Source organism: Hevea brasiliensis, chromosome 15, assembly GCF_030052815.1.
Source record: "Hevea brasiliensis isolate MT/VB/25A 57/8 chromosome 15, ASM3005281v1, whole genome shotgun sequence".
Lineage (NCBI taxonomy): Eukaryota > Viridiplantae > Streptophyta > Magnoliopsida > Malpighiales > Euphorbiaceae > Hevea > Hevea brasiliensis.
The window spans coordinates 71,289,822-71,308,106 of NC_079507.1; the positions used below are offsets into that span (position 1 = coordinate 71,289,822).

The 18,285-nt window shown below is 37.0% G+C and overlaps 1 protein-coding gene across 1 annotated transcript; it reads right to left on the reverse strand.

The window, feature by feature from the left end:
• Nucleotides 1–3,586: 3,586 nt before the first annotated feature.
• LOC110655566 (long-chain-alcohol oxidase FAO1) lies at nucleotides 3,587–7,800 on the reverse strand. Its single transcript, XM_058136964.1, has 3 exons — nucleotides 7,528–7,800; nucleotides 7,065–7,337; nucleotides 3,587–5,547 (listed from the first exon to the last, which is right to left on the reverse strand). Exons 1-3 carry the CDS (start codon nucleotides 7,792–7,794, stop codon nucleotides 3,805–3,807), a joined length of 2,283 nt encoding a protein of 760 aa, XP_057992947.1. The 5' UTR covers nucleotides 7,795–7,800; the 3' UTR covers nucleotides 3,587–3,804.
• Nucleotides 7,801–18,285: the final 10,485 nt, after the last annotated feature.

Here is an 18,285-nt window from a genome sequence, read left to right on the forward strand (position 1 = left end):
ACAGGGGCAGATAGACATAAAAATTTTTAACCATCCATGCAGATCCAAGGCAGAAAGATGTAAAATTTGTAATGGGTGACCATGTTCTTGAAGGTTTTTCCTATGAAAAGGGTTATGAGATTTGGAAAGAAAAGGCAAATTGGCACTCCGTTATATAGGACCTTTTAAGATCATGGACAGAGTGGGAGCAGTTGCCTATCAGTTAGAGTTGCCACCAAATCTTTCTCATTTCCACCCAGTATTTCACATTTTCATGCTTAGAAAGTATGTTCCTGATCCTTCTCGTGTGCTGCGACCAGACACAGTGGAGTTAAATGAGAATTTGATCTTTAAGGAGCAACTAGTAGCCATAATAGACTATCAGATGAGACAACTTTGGTCAAGGCAAATCCCTAGGGGTGAGCAATCGGTTCAAACCGAGCCGAACTGAACCGAATTAAATTATCAAAACCGAACAGTCAATTTTAGAAACCGAACCGAACCGAAATTAGTGAAAAACCGAATCAAACCGAACCGCTTTAATTCGGTTCGGTTCGGTTTAAACCGATCAGTTTGATTTTTGATTGATTTTTTAATTTAGACTTGATTTTCAAGTTATTTGGTCTAATTTTAACTTTGGTTTGAACCTAATAACCATTAATCAATGAAATTAAATAATTAATATATATAAAATTAAATATAATTCATAAATTTTCCATAAAAATAAATTAATTCAAAAATCGATTCGGTTCGATTTAGTTCGATTTTACTATATAAATCACTATTCGGTTCGGTTCGATTTTTTCTCTTCAAAACCGAACCGAACCGATTAACTTTTAAAACCGAACCGATTGAACCGAATTGAATCGGTTCGGTTCAATTTTTCGGTTTGAACCGTATTGTGCTCAGCCCTACAAATCCCTATGGTTAGTCCTGTGAAGGAGTTAATCTATGGAGGAATGCACTTGGAAGTTAGAGCGAGATATGCGCAACAAGTACTCATATGTTTGATATGCAACTACATGTCATTGTTCTGCCTTGTGTAAAATTCGAGGACGAATTTTTTATAAGGGGGAAAGAATGTAACATCCCTAATTTTCAAATAATTATTATATATATATATATATATATATATATATATGTATATATATATTATATTCTAACCCTGGTATTGTGGACTTCGCGTATGTACTTTCATTTCATGGAAATTCGATCTTCCCCCAGATCTACAATTTCGGGCCGAGCAGATAAGCTGCTGCAACCATTTCAGAACCGGATCAAGACTATAGGTTACCCCACCATTTTCAGACGTTCTGGACGCGTTCCAGTTGTCAGATTTGGCATAGGTAAACTCAAACTCTACATTACTCAATTTTTGCCTTGTAATAGTTTAGAATAAAATTTATAAAATATTCGTGGATGATAAGAAAATTACGATTCTTATTGTAATAGCCTTATAATATTGTTAAGGACCGCAGGGCAGATTTATAGAATTTTTAAAGTTAGTTTGGATAGTTTTTGAAAAATATTAGTTTTGAAATCTTATAATTGAATTGTCTGATATTGTGATTGTTAACTGTTTGGATAGGCCCAGGAGGGGCTATGTGATGTGATTGAGTTGTGGGTGTGTGGTTTGTAGATATAGAAGTGCGTTTTAAGTCCTTTTGCAGATTGAGTAGGTCCTAAGTATAGGGGATACTCTGCCAGATTTTCGGCACGACTTAGGACATCTTTAGTCTTTTCTTAGTTTGTATTGAGTCAAATGTATTAAATAATTATAATAAAATTGTCAGGTGAGCCAGCACAGCCTTCCTCCTCCACCCAGCCGCCACAGTGACTTATGTTAAGTCTGTGAGTAAAATATTAATTTTAATTGTAATTTCGATATTACTATATGTTCAAGCATGCCCATGCATCACTTATAAATATGTATCTATGTAGTTAAACACTAGGCACATTTTATATTGCATTCATAAATGTTGAAATGCCATGGATGTTGTTTATGGTAATTTGGAGCAGTGTGTGTGCGTGGCGTGCGTGTGGTATGATATTGGATATGGACAGGACAGGTAGACACGACATGAGAGACACTCGCTGGGACCCAGTCCTTCAGGGTGGACACAGCTTGAGAGACACTCACTGGGACCCTGCATTTGGTTTATTAAGCGAAAGTCCGGCTTAAGAGACACTCGCTGGCAGATATTGGATTAAGAGGGTTGTATAGGGGATCAGCTCTCATATATGTATTGTTTGACAGTGTTAGGTGTGTGAGTGCTCCAAATTGCCTTTTTGATGTGATTTGTATGAAATTTATGACGATGTTGCATTTCACTCCATAGGGTGCATTAGCTTTAGATAGCTACAGAGATTATGGTTAAAATTGATATTTTACTCTCTGAGTCGAACGCTCACTCTTATTCATCTATTTTTTTAGGCTACAGGAGGATTATTTTGTAGCTAACTTGCTCTTCTTCTTCGCAGATCCATTGATAGTATTAATGTATTTTGTACAATTGAGTTTAATTTTGGACTCCGCATGTGTTAAAAGCACTTATTTTATTTGGACCTATAATATTATTAACTGTATGCAGATGGGATTGGATGAGGGAGCTGAGCTCCCATTTGAGTTATGACATTTTTATTATGTGGAGGGTGAGCTGAGCTTTCCAATTTATTATATATTGTGTTTACAGGTCGGGCGAGTCAAAAACTCCCCGTTAAATGGTCAATTTTATGGCTGAACTCTATCCGGTTAAATTCTTGAAATTGGGCCCAAATGGGCCTTAGAGTTGGGTTGAGGAATAATTAGGCTTATTACGGGCCTCGGAGGCTTTAGGCTGGCCCAGGTCCTAGTGCTAGTCCGGCACATAGGTTGGGTCGTGACACAACATGTGTCCGACTTCTAATCAAACACCTTATTTTGTCTTAGCATTCTACATTTCATCCGAACCTCTTGCTTCTTGTCCAAACATATTACTTCTCAACTTATCACCGTGCGTCTTGTCCGATCACACCATGTCCTTCCTGAACACCTTATGTCTTGTCCGAACATATTATATTCTAACCGAGCACCTTATGTAAATGGTTTGAATCTAATCCGAATTCAAAGATCCAAATCCTTTTTCATTTGGATCGGATTTTTATTCGTAATATATCACAGACCATCACGTAGTAGGCAATTTTTATCTGTCAATCCATTGCATGTCTCAGCATCTATTACCTAGCTGCAGCCTAATTCTACACTAACTCGCATTAAGTCCAGAAATCTTTTCGTTTTGATCTTCTACTTCTCATACTTATGTTGATCCAAACACAGAGAAAAGTTCACAAGCTTTCATGAATTGAGTGTTTTTCTCTGTACTTGATATCTGCCCTGTCATGGAGTTGTACTACTGTGTTGGTTGTTAAAATCAGGCAACCCTCAAGGGAATCCCTTTCATAATTTATGCTAGTTCTATGATCTATCATTTAAGTTTATTGATTAATTTATTTGATTTATGTGTTCTGATAACTAGTAAAAGTACAATAATTGCTTTTCCAAGAGATATGGAAAATTCTCCTTTTTTGTCAGGGTGCGTTGGGGAGGGCGTATCAAAATACAGGCATCTGGAAGACAACATCAGAATTGGGCATCTTAAAATTAAAGCTTAGAATAGAAAAAAGGTTATCAATAAAGCATTCAAGTAGCGAGACCAATATGAAGTTGGTGAACCTCTAATATATTTTACTGGTCCCAGCCAGTGTGAAATTACCCTCTAGGCAAGCTTATGAGTTCTGACTCTTTGCAACCTACAATCTGTGAGAGGATAAAATTAGCAGGATTCACTAAACTCCAGACTGTTCTCCCCTTAAAGACTCTGCTAATCTCTTTGAGAGACAGAAAGCAGTGGACTGGACAGTGATCATAGGATTCACACCAATGGCACTGGGAAGAACACTAGCATCACAAACATATAGGCCTTCTGCTTCCCAAGTCTCACCATTCTCATCAACTGCACCTTCTTTTTCACTAATCCCCAACCTGCAGCTCCCCATTTGATGGGCAGAGGTATAGATCATCCAGTCCTCTACTTGTTTCATTGCCCCTTCAGCTGCGGAAACTGTGTCTAAAAATTCTTCCAGCTCTTCTTTACTAATCCCTTCACACTTGATTCTCTGCCCATCACTTCGGTGCGTACCCACTTCGACAGCCCCTGCAGCTACCAAAATCCTCAGTGATTGCCGGAGCCCAGCCTTGAGATTTTCTCTGTCTAATGCATGTAAATTATAGCGTATCCTTCCTTCCACCTTAACTTTACCAGACCCCCGATCCCTGACTACTGTTATCATGTGAGCAGTTCTTGAGTACCTGACCATTCTGTTCTTCGTGTCGAGTCCAGACTCCCAAGGAGACAATGAAGCAAATGATGCTGGCCCTAGTTGAGGAGTTTCTATAATGGCCCTCAAACTAGAGTCTTTTGATACCACCTTGTGAACTGATGTAATTATTCCTCCCTCATAGGATTTCCCCCTGAACTCCGAATTTGAGTCAGGAAAGTAACCCCAGGCCATTAGAACAGGGTGGAGATGAAGGTTCCGACCGATATTAGGATTCTTCAATCCACTGGTGATCAATAAAGGGGGAGTAAGAAGAGCTCCGCATGCTGAGATTGTTACTTTGGCCTCAATTTGCAACTTCATCCGAATGTTATTGTTCAAGGATTTTGCCATCACTCCCAAGCATTTCTTTTTTCTTTTACTTCCACTCTTGTTATCTACCAAAATGAATCTCTCTGCCTTGCATCCTGTTAAGATTACTGCACCATGATTAACAGCATCAACCAGCCATGTAGAATCGGTCCCTTTCTTGTCCCATTGTTGACAACCGTAACCACAACTTCCACAGTAATGTTTCTCTGAGGAATTTCGAGGGACTGCATTGATTTCAAGGCCAAGTTTCTGACATCCCTTTCTAAGCACTTGATTTTGAAATCCTTCTTCTACGCAGTTCTCTGTAACTCCAATTCTCTTACTGACAGTATCCATGGCAGCAAGATATTCAGAGCTTCCAAAAAGCTGAAGTTTCTGATTCTCAGCCCATTCCTTGAGTACAGGCTTTGGTGTGTTGATACATGCAGACCAGTTAACAGCAGAACCTCCTCCAACTACTGATCCTGCCAATATCATCACTTTCCCATCAACAGTTGGAAGGATTCCTCCTGATTCATATAGCTGTTTGCGGGAAGGGCCTTCCAGACCAGAATAATCGTTGGCAGTGAAATAATTTCCTTTCTCAATAACAACAACCTTCTGGCCGGAAGTTGCAAGGACAGCCGCAGCAACACCTCCACCACAGCCGGAGCCAACAATGGCAACATCACAATTGATTTTGTAGAGGTTGTGTCCTGAATTCGTAACTTTGAGTCCTTTCTGGGCAAGGTTGTGGACAAGGGTTGAATCAGTTTCAAGCATAGTTTCTATTATCCCTGCCTGAAGAGGCTTCTCATTTGGACCTTGGCTTGGATTCTTATCCTTGTCTGTCTCATAGCCAATTGCTTTCCATGCTGGGTTCTCTCCATCTTCGTCCGCCTACAAAAAAATTAAAGATTTTTTTTTTTTTTAAGAAAACTTTGGGTTAATAATATTATTCAATAAATTTTAATTAAGATTTAATATATTTAAATTTTAAAATAATAAAATAAATTTTCTAAAAATCCATTTTAAATTAATTTTTTTACCTCCCAACAAATAGTCAGTATCTGACGTCGTATGTTTACACAAGACACCGAAACCTTACGATGCAACATTGTATTTAGCAACAGCCGAAGGATTCAGCTATGGTTATTATAAGTTTAATCTCATAAAAAAATAATTAATAATTATTCAATTAAATATTTATATTTAAATTTATATATTTATTATATATTTAAATTATAAATATTTAATCTAAAATTTATAAAAATTATTCTTATAAAATAAAGTTTATATTAAATAGACTCATAACTAAATTCTCTTTGTGTCAGTGGACCACCTCTTTTATTTTGATAAGCAAGAATGTGTTTTTTTTTTTTTTTTTTGGTGATGGAATAAATATGGACTACCACGTGACTGCAAAACGGTACGAAAGTAGCTAGGTGATTAATGGGGGAAATTAATTATGTCGGTGTTCTTTGTTTAATTATTTTCTTATTATTATTATCTTCTCCTCTCTTATAATTTAATGCAAAATTTCAGATAAAAAAAGTTAATGCAAAATTAATTATTTAATTTAATATTTTAATAAATATATTTAATAATTATTAAATTAAATATTTTTATTAATATATATATAATTAATATAATATATATAAAAAATATATAAATTTATATATAAATATTTAATCTAATAATTATTAAATTTATTTTTATACAAACTCAAACTTATAATAGACAATTTTTTTTTAACTTAGAGTTATTTGTTTTAGTATTAAAAAATAAAAATTTATAAATAATCTATTTAGAATTTATCCAAATTTACATTGGAGTTGTCTTTGTCTAATTAATAAGGTTATCATTGAAAGTCAACCCTATATACTTGAAATTTTAGGTATAAATTTTTATTTTAAATCCATAGAAATTTATGAGAAAAATGGAGGAAAAAATTATCTTCAATTTAATAAAAAAAAAAGTAAATTTAATATATATATATATATCAGAATCATTTTGAATGGGGTGATATATGGAAGAAAGAAGAAGAAGAAGAAGCCAAAAATAAGAAATATCACAATGGTGTACTAATTAAGCTTCAAAATTGGCACTCATTTTCTTATTGATAATGATTCCGATAATGATGTTTTAACCTTCTTTTAATTTCTATTATTATTTCTAATTACCCAATCACAGATAATTGCTTCAATATTCTTTATTTTGCACCAATCATGTTGTGACACAACCTTTGGCAATTACTTGCATAATAAAATTTCTTCATTTGTAAAATAATGATAAATTCGGCTCTCTGTTTAAAATAAGTGATTTTCAAGATTTTAATTTCTCACCTTATAAAATATAATATAATATAATCTATATTAATAGACGTAATAGATAAAATATACATTAAAAATGATTACCCGAGCGAAGAACACATAAAGGCAGGCGACCTTAAGGATGATGAAAGCAAGTCTGATGGGTGTGAAAAATTTGTGTTTGAACCACTTCTGCAATACCTTTTCCCTCTTACTCAAGGACATGCTTGAGAAAGTGTTGATGTAAGGCCATTTCTCCCCTAAACAAAGACACCCACAAAGCAAAAGTGTCCCTATTCTTGTTGAAAGAATCAGTAATAACAATCTCACCAGGATCAAACTTTCTATTAACGCCCTCTGCACGATAAGCTCTGCAATCTGTTCAAAACAGGAAAGAGAAATAAAAGAGAGGAACCTTTTTTATTAGCTGTCCAATTTCTATATCTAGATGGACCATGAGCATAACGAACCAAGTTGGTTGAAACTACAGAAAAGAACTGTTTTTGGTTGTATGCATATGTTTGCAAATATGTTTAGAAAGAGAAAAAGATGGGATATTATGATATACCTCATCAGGTATAGGGGTCTGAGACCCTGAAGCTGTAAAGAAGGCCTGCACAGGCTTGCTTGGTTGACCTTCCTTTTCCCCAATACAAATTGGTGGCAACACAGTCTCACATATGCCATTCAGTGTCTCCATTTCTGCTGAAGAGAACCCATGTCTGTATTTTCCCTCTCCTTTCTCTCCTCTCAAAAATGGATGGCACTGCTTCCTCATCTCTCTCTGTGTTTCTCTCGTTGTCTTTCTCTCTCGATCAGTTCTTTTTCCCTCCATGTAACGTTAATTTATAGAGTGGAATTTTGAGGAAGGTGGCTCATATTATTGTTATTTATTGGAGAAGTTTATTATTATCTGTCATCACCACAAATAAATAATTTTACAATTTCTTTTTTTCTATACGTGCATATTTGTCCATTGAATTACCGATCAAAGTAACTATATATATCTTCATATTTTTTTTATATCGGTCTATCATAAATACAAAACACAATATATATATATATATATATATATATATATATATATATATATATATAATAAAATTCATCTATTGAATACATAAATATTAGATATTTATATTTTGAATTCTTGATTGATTATCCATGAAAAAAAATCAACTAAACTAGAGTATTAATATTTATTTATAATGATGTAAACATAAAAAGAAAATTAAAAATTAAATCTATTGTAATTTATTCATTATTATATTCCCATAAAATAATTTTTTTTAATTTAATATAACTCATAATATGATAAATTAAGTTTATCTTGATTAAAAACTCTTTCGCAAGCTGCTAAAATTTTGTAATTTACTCAAAGTTATAACAAAAACTTGTTCAACACATCAATATTCAAAGAAAACTTCTTAAACAAGAATTATAAAAAAAAAAAAAAAAAAAAAAAAAAAAACTACACAGAAACAAAATATAAGCATTAAGCTCGTCTAATATATATATATATATATATATATAATAACAAATTTCTCATTAGAATTCAATTTTTAATATTAATAAATTAAAATATATAATTATAAAAAAATAATAATAGTTAGTGGTTTGATTTCCTCAATAAGAAAATAGTGGAAAGTCATTTATAAAGCCACAACACAAACAGTATTTTTGAAAATCACATTACCCAATTCTATTAATATTCATATTATTCGAATTCATTTCAAAATTAATTGAAATTTATTTTTAACTACTCAAATCTGATTATTATTATTTGAATAATACTCGAATTTATTTAATTTTATATATTTTAATTAATATTCTACTTAAAATATATATATATATATATTAAAATGGTCACATCCCTACTTAATAATACACTAGAAAAGGGGTATAGATTTTTCCCATTATTCCTGACCCATCTATTATTCTGTGGTAGTTTTCTTGTTACGTCTTCTGTGTGTTGGGTTTGTTTTCTTGTTTCCAATTTTGTGGGTTTAGTTACCACTCTTTTCTTTGCTTTTGCTTAATTAATTTGTTTTTATCAACAGTTTTTGCACTTACCATAAATTCTGCCCTCTTCATTATTTTTTTTATTTGATGTTCAACTGCAAACCTAATGCCTTATATTACTATATTCAATTGAAAAAAAATTGAATTAGTCTCTATGCTTTTAATCGATGATCAAATAAGTTTAAAATTAAATTTTTTTTATTATTATATAAGTATTGAACTTTTTAATTAAGGTTAAATAACTCATTTATTAATAAAATATTATTTTTTTAATAATAAAGTATTTTTAATTTTTAAATATTAAAGTTACTTACTATTTAAATTAAAATGAACTTTAAAAAAAATTGAATTAGATAGTGAAAAAAATGAATTAATATTAAAATTATTTTGTAATATTTTATTATTAAAATATGAAAAAATAAAATTTTAATTTTTTGTCATAAATTGAGTCTATTTAATCTTAATTAGAATGTTCTAGTCTTATTTAACTTAAAATTTAATTTTAAATTTATTTAATTTTCAACTGAAAATATAAAATTACTTACTTTTGTGAAATATAAAATATAAAATATAAAATTATTTAATACAATTATTATTTATATAATAAATATATTTTAATTATTCATTATTAATTATTATTGTTTTCATATAAAATTCAATATAATAAAATAATTGAATAAATAATAATTATATTTTAAAAATTCTGGTGGGTGTGGGATTCCATAAGAAATGAATGCATGTGCGGATGGACCAGCAATAAGACCATTGGCCCACTTCTTCTAGGAGTAGTTTAGGAAATTAAAATTTGATTCATAAAATTCTACTCCCAAACGAAAATCACATATTTTTCGCCGATATATATTGTTACGACTTAACCTATGGGCCGGACCGACACTAAGACTTGGGCTAGCCTAAAGCCCCCCGAGGCCCGTAGTAAGCCTAACTATTTCTTAACCCAACTCTAAGGCCCATTTGGGCTCAATTTCAAGAATTCAACTGGACAGAGTCCGGCCATAAAATGGACCTTTCAACGGGGAGTTTTTGACTCACCCGACCTGTAAATATAATATATAATCAATTGGGGAGCTTAGCTCACCCTCCACATACTCATAACAACATAAAAATAAATGGGAGCTCAGCTCCCTCATCCAGTCCAACAAACATACATATAATAATAAGTTTACAGGCCCAACATGATAATTATATTACAGACCTAAATCAAATGAATATTTCTAACACATGCGGAAATCTAGAAGTTAACAGAATTATACAAACATGAATAGAAGACCTGCGAAGGAGAAAAGCAGGTTAACCACAACAAAATCCTCCTGTAGCCTGAAAAATAATGAACAGGAGTGAACGTTTGACTCAAAGAGTAAAATATCAATTTTAACCATAATCTCTATAACTATCTAAAGCTAATGCACCCTATAGAGTGAAATGCAACATTAGCAATATTTTCACATCATAACAGCAAAAAGATAATTTGGAGCACTCACACACCCGATAATGTCAAACAATATATATATGGGAGCTAATCCCCTATACAGCTCTCTTATTCCAACCTGTGCCAGCGAAGAACTCAGCTCGGACTTCCACTTAATAAACCAAATCGGGGTCCCAGCGAAGAACTCAAGCCGTGTCTACCCCGAAGGACCGGGTCCCAACGAAGATCTCAAGCCGTGTCTACCCATCCTATCCATAGCCAACACCACATCACACGCACTCCAACGCACACACACTGCTCCAAATTACCACAACAACATCCATGGCACTTTAACAGTTGTGAATGCAACATAAAACGTGCCTAGAGTTTAACTACATAGATATATACATATGAGTGATGCATGGGCATACTTGAACATATAATAATATCGAAATTACAATTAAAATTAATATTTTACTCACAGACTTGACAGCAGTCACTGTGGCGGCTGGGCGGAGGAAGAATGCTATCCCGACGCACCTGATAATTTTATTACAATTATTTAATAAATTTGACTCAATACAAACTAAGAAAAGACCAAATACGTCCTAAGTCGTGCAAAAAATCTGACAGAGTCTCCCCTATACCTAGAACTTACCTAACCTGCAAATGGGTTTAAAACACACTTCTATATCCACCAACCATACACTCACAACTTAATCACATCACATAGCCCCTCTTGGGCCCATCCAAACAGTCATCAGTCACAATATGTAAATTTACAGTTTAGTCCTTATAATTAATCCTTTTTGCAAAAACTACCCAAATAAGCTCTAAAAATTCTAAAACTTTGCCCCACTATTCTTAGCAATATTACTAAGCTAATGCAAAAAGAATCATAATTTTCTGAGCTACCACGAATATTTTATGGATTTTTAATCCCATTTAAGCACTAGAAAATTACAAAAAAGCAAGGTTCGGGTTTACCTATGCCGATTCCGATCTCTGGAACGCGCTCGGGGCATCTGAAAAAGGTGGGGTAGCCAAAATCTCGATTCAATTCCAAGACTTTTTGGGTAGTCGGTCTGTCTGGCCGGAAATTCACATACCCGGACAACTGTCGAGTTTCTGTGAATTGAAGGTACCTACACGAAGCCCACAACACGGGGATTAGTATAAAATTTTTATGAAATTTTCTAAGCTCATTTAATGCTCGAAAAAACACTACAAAGTTCCATGGGACCCACCGAAAATAGTGTCAGAAAATTTTGAAATTTATATTGCCGCGAAGCTCTCGACGAGTGGAGCGCTCTGGTACTTTCGGTTTTCTCATGGGGTTCACGGTTTGCGAGAAATCTAACCCAAAAGTCAAAATGGGCTAAAACTTCCGAGATAAAAATTGGACAAACCACTTAATGGATTTTGGTGTTCTTAGTGTCTATGGAAAGCTTTCGAGGTGTAGATGGTGTTTGACACAAGACCTGGCTCAATTGGTGGTCGAATCGGCCCGATTTTGGATGGGAAACTGAAACGTCGCGCGAGCGCAGAGGGAGCTTTGCTCGTCGTTTCTGGTCGCTTGGAAGGCTGGCTGGCGATGGGGAGGCGTCGGGGCGGTGCGCCAACGAGGTGGGGAGGCTGGGGAGGCAGCGGCGCGGCCTGGGGGTGAGGGAGGAGAGAGAAAATGGGAGAGAGAGGAGGGACGGGACGCGCGGGGTAAGGGAAGAAAAGAAGAAGAAGGCCGGTTCGATTCAACCGGTCCGATTCGGTCCGATTCAATTCAGTCGGTCCGATTCAAGATACAAAATTTTGAATTTTTACTCTACCTTAGGACCGAAAACGAGGCCCAAAAATTCCGAAAAAATTCTAGAAAACTCAGAAAAATTCGTAAACTCTAAATATATTTTTAGTTTTGCCACGTGGTCTTTAAATTAATTTTTAAAAATATCAAAGTTTTATATTTTCGGGAAATTAAACCCGATTTCGAAAATCTAAAAAATTTCAAATAATTTCCTAAATTTAAATAAAATAAAAATATTAATATTACTCACAAAATAATACATTTAAAATTTGGGGTGTTACATTCTTCCCCCCTTATAGAAAATTCGTTCTCGAATTTTTACACAAGGCAGAATAAAGTACAGAATTACACATTTAATAGATAAGGGTACTTGCTACGCATGTCCCGCATTGACTCCCAAGTGCACTCTTCCACTGACTGGCTCCTCCACAAAACCTTAACCATAGGGATCTGTTTTGATCTTAACTGTCTCACTTGATAGTCCACTATAGCTACAGGTTGCTCCTCAAACGTCAAGTTTTCTTTCAGCTCTACTACATCCGACTGTAACACATGAGAATGATCAAGAATGTATTTCCTGAGCATGGAGATGTGGAATACAGGATGAATGTGGGAAAGGTTGGGTGGTAACTCCAACCGGTAGGCAACTACTCCAACTCTATTAGTAACCTCAAAAGGTCCAATATACCGAGGTGCCAACTTGCCCTTCTTTCTAAATCTCATGACTCCCTTCATCAGCAAAACCTTCAGAAATACATAGTCGCCTACTGCAAACTCTACATCCCTCCGTCTGGGGTCTGCATAACTTTTCTGCCTACTAAAAGCTGTTTTCAATCGTTCCCTAATTAAAGGAACTATGTCTGAAGTGTACTGCACTAGGTCTACATCATGCACCTTCGCTTCTCCCATTTCCGTCCAACACAGAGGAGACCTACACTTTCTTCCATATAGTGCCTCATAGGGTGTCATCCCTATGCTGGAATGATAACTGTTGTTGTAGGCAAACTCCACCAAAGGTAACTGATCATCCCATTGACCTCCAAAATCCAAAACACACATGCGGAGCATGTCTTTCAGTGTTTGGATTGTCCTTTCAGACTGCCCATCTGTCTGAGGGTGGAAAGCGGTACTAAAGTTCAACTGCGTGCCAAGTGCCTCCTGCAACTTTCTCCAAAATTGAGAAGTGAATTGAGGCCCTTTGTCAGATATTATGGAAGCAAAAACTCCATGCAATCTGACGATTTCTCGAATATAGAGTCGGGCGTACTGTGCAACAGAATATGTGATCTTCACAGGTAAAAAATGAGCTGATTTAGTTAGGCGGTCTACAATTACCCATATCGAATCATATCCTCACATTGTACGAGGCAACCCAGTCACAAAATCCATAATAATCATTTCCCACTTCTATTCTGGGATAGAGAGCTCCTGCAGCTTCCCTGACGGCCTCTGGTATTCAAACTTCACCTTCTGACAAGTCAAGCACTTGGACACAAAGTCTGCTATGTCTCTCTTCATGCCATTCCACCAATAGCTATCTTTCACATCATGGTACATCTTGGTAGAGCCTGGGTGGACATTGTACAATGTATAGTGTGCCTCTTGCATGATTTCATTTCTGAGATTGTCCACATTGGGCACACATATCCTAGAACCTTGCACTAGGGCGCCATCATTGGCAAATCCAAACTCACCACCTTCACCCTGCTGTACTTTTTCTATGATCTTCATCAATTGTTGGTCTCTGTGTTGGGAAACTCTAACTCTATCTCGCAGGTCTGGTCTCATTGAAAAATGAGCCAACAATACCCTCTCATCCGAAAGATCTAGGATTAGACCTTGATCCATCAACTCATGTACTTCTTGAATCAACGGTTTCTTCTCCACTGATATGTACGCCAAATTGCCAGAAGATTTTCTGCTCAAAGCATCTGCTACTACATTGGTCTTCCTAGGGTGGTACTGAATGGTGCAATCATAGTCCTTCAGAAGCTCCATCCATCTCCTCTGTCTCAAGTTTAAATCCCTCTGTTGGAAGATGTACTTCAAACTCTTGTGGTCGGTGTATATCTCGCACACTTCACCATACAGGTAGTGTCTCCAGATCTTTAGTGCAAAGATTACAGCCGCCATTTCTAAATCATGGGTGAGGTAATTCTGCTCATGCCTCTTTAGCTGTCTCGAAGCATAAGCCATTACTTTTCCATTTTGCATCAAAATACACCCTAAGCCAACTCTGGAGGCGTCATAGTACACAGTATATCCTTCACCGCTCATTGGTAGTGTCAACACAGGGGTGGTGGTTAGACACTCTTTAAGTATCTGAAAACTCTTCTCACAATCATCTGTCCAAATGAATGGAACATTCTTCCAAGTTAACTTAGTTAGGGAAGCCACTATCCTGGAAAAATCTTGCACAAAACGCCTATAGTAGCCAATTAGACCTAAAAAACTTTACACCTCAGTGACTGTTGTAGGCCTAAGCCAATTAGTTACAGCCTCAATTTTCTTGGGATCCACTTGAATGCCTTCACTAGAAACTACGTGTCCCAAGAATGAGATGCTTTCTAGCCAAAATTCATATTTTAAAAATTTGGCATATAGCTGGTGCTCCCTCAAAGTCTGCAACACCATCCTCAAATGCCACACGTGTTCTTCCTCAGTCCGAGAATATACCAAAATGTCAGCTATGAATACGATGACAAAACGGTCTAGGAATGGCCTAAACACCCTGTTCATCAAGTCCATGAAGGCTGCTGGTGCATTAGTGAGTCCAAAAGACATCACCAAGAACTCATAATGACCATATCTTGTCCTGAATGCTGTCTTGGACACATCCTCATTCCTGATTCTCAATTGATGGTAGCCTGATCGCAGGTCTATCTTGGAAAAGAATCTAGCTCCTTGGAGCTGATCAAACAGATCATCGATCCGAGGAAGTGGGTACTTGTTCTTCACAGTCACCCTATTCAGCTGTCTATAATCAATACACAACCTCAAGGACCCATCTTTCGTTCTCACGAATAGAACAGGAGCACCCCAGGGTGAAGTGCTCGAATGTATGAAACCCTTGTCCAAAAGCTCCTGTAGTTGCTCCTTTAACTCTTTCAATTCTGCTAGTGTCATCCTGTAAGGTGGCATTGATATGGGGTTTGTACATGGCACAACATCAATGCAAAACTTTATTTCCCTTCCTAGAGGCAACCCTGGAAGCTCCTCAGGGAAGACATCCATGAATTCTCTGACAACAGGAACATTTTCCATGTTAACACCTTCTACAGATATATCTCTTACCAATGCCAAATACCCTTGACATCCACGTCTCAATATTTTTCTAGCACTAATTGCTGACACCAAATTATATGGAGCCACGCTCCTGTCACCATCAAAGCTAAACTCTTCCACACCAGGTATGTGAAAATACACCTTTTTGTTCCTGCAGTCTAAAGTGGTAAAATGAGTTGCCAACTAATCCATTCCCAAGATAATATCGAAATCCATTACTGGTAGAGGAACCAAATCTGCTAGGAGGATCTTTCCATCCACTACTACTGGGCTATCCGGAAAAACCATGTCTACATCTATGTTATCGCTAAGTGAGGTAGCTACAGACAAAGGGAATTCTAAAGTTGTATGGTTCCTACCCAATCTCATGGCAAACACTGGGGAGACAAATGAGTGCGTAGCACCCGGATCTATTAAATCACGAGCCTTATAGGAACAGACCAGAAGAATACCTGCCACAACTGCATTGGAAGCCTGAGCATCCTGGTGGGCCAGGGTGAAAACCCGAGCTTGACCCCTACCCTGGGTAGCAGAACCCTAATACTGACTGCTACCTCCTGATCTACCTCCAAATCCACATCTCCTTTGTCCTCAGCCCTGTTGGCCACTGAACTGACTGCCTGCCATGCTGGAAGCACCAGGATACAACTGACGCCTGCCATGCTGGAAGCACCAGGATACAACTGACGAGGAACATTTGCAACAGAACCTTGTGACCCCATCTGTGGCTCGCTGAACACGGGGCATTCCCTAACAAAGTGACCTGGTTGGCCACAACTGAAACATACTCCTGAACCCATCAGACAAGATCCTGAATGTCCCCTTCCACACTGTGCGTAAGGTGCCAAGGACGATCCTGAACCAGACCCAAAACTGCTATATCCCGAACTGTGACCACTGCTGGATTCGTACCCTGGTCTAAATCCTTAAGATTTATGTCTAAATCCACTCCTCTTATTCCTGCTTCTTCCTCAGTAATTGGTTTGGCCACCACTATCCATAGTACCCATGTGGGGAACACCTGAAGAACCCTCTGCTCTATTTTTCTTTGCTCTTCCACTGTCATCCACAGCATAGCTAATCTCAATCTGTCTGGCTCGATCAACTACCACATCAAAAGACTGATTAGACATCATGGCCAGGTTTGCATACCTCCTGTCAAGCCCCTTTAGAAATCTCTTCACCTTCATAGTTTCTGTAGCTACTGTTGTAGGGGCATACCTGCTTAGTTCCAGAAATTCTGTAGCATATTCATCTACAGACCTGCCATTCTGTCTTAAGGCCTCAAAGGCCCACTGCTTTTGATCTCTGAAACTTTTTGGTACAAACCGGTTGATGAACAGTTCCACAAACTGAGTCCATGACAAACCCTCCATCCGAGGTAATATGTAGTCATTCATCCATTGTCTAGGCATAGGCCCCATGACATGCTGCACACACTCAATAAGTCTTCTGTCAGTCAACTGCAATTCTGTTCCTGCCTTTCTGCAGGAATCCAAAAATTGATAGGCATCATCTGACACATCATAAGTACCAGGCACCAACTTCTTGAAATTGATTATCTGTTTGTAAGGTTCCCTTCTTGGTGCGGTGGACTGCTGCTGCTGGGGAGGGTGAACCATATACTGTGCCATCATATTGATGGTTCTCTATAAACCAGCTAAAGTAGCTACCACTGGGTCTGTGGGACCCTGTGCCATAAAAGACTGATCCTGAACTGGTGGCAACTGCTCTTCTACTTGAGCAGCTCTAAGCCTCCTACCCTGCCTCCTCGGGGCAGGCGCCTCATCCTGTGCCGACACCTCGTCAAGCACATCTGGTCCTGGTGCAGTGGCAGCTCTCCTGCGTCTACGTATTTTCCTGAAATTCAGTAGCATTAGCCCACAAAATTCAAAACAGTATGTTACACAACTCTATAGACTCATATTTATACATAATTATATGAAGCAGAAACTAGAAGCAAAGATGACAATGCAAGACGAATGTGGACCCTATTTTCCGCATGTGACTCCTAGTAAACTCTTCCCAACACTTTAGACAATTATTCCCTATGAATCTGGAGCCTAAGCTCTGATACCACATTTGTCACGACCCAACCTATGGGCCGGAATGGCACTAGGACTTGGGCCAGCCTAAAGCCCCCGAGGCCTGTAGTAAGCCTAACTATTCATCAACCCAACTCTAAGGCCCATTTGAGCCCAATTTCAAGAATTCAACCGGACAGAGTCCGGCCATAAAATGGACCTTTCAAAGGGAAATTTTTGACTCACCCGACCTGTAAACATAATATATAATCAATTGGGGAGCTCAGCTCACCGTCCACATACTCATAACAACATAAAAATAAATGGGAGCTTAGCTCCCTCATCCAGTCCAACAAACATACATATAATAATAAGTTTACAGGTCCAACATGATAATTATATTACAGACCCAAATCAAATGAATATTTCTAACACGTGCGAAAATCTAGAAGTTAACAAAATTATACAAACATGAATAGATGACCTGCGAAGGAGAAAAGTAGGTTAACCACAACAAAATCCTCCTGTAGCCTGAAAAATAATGAACAGGAGTGAGCGTTCGACTCAGAGAGTAAAATATCAATTTTAACCATAATCTCTATAACTATCTAAAGCTAATACACCCTGTAGAGTGAAATGCAACATCAGCAATATTTTCACATCATAACAGCAAAAAGGTAATTTGGAGCACTCACACACCCGATAATGTCAAACAATACATATATGGGAGCTGATCCCCTATACAGCTCTCTTATTCCAACCTGTGTCAGC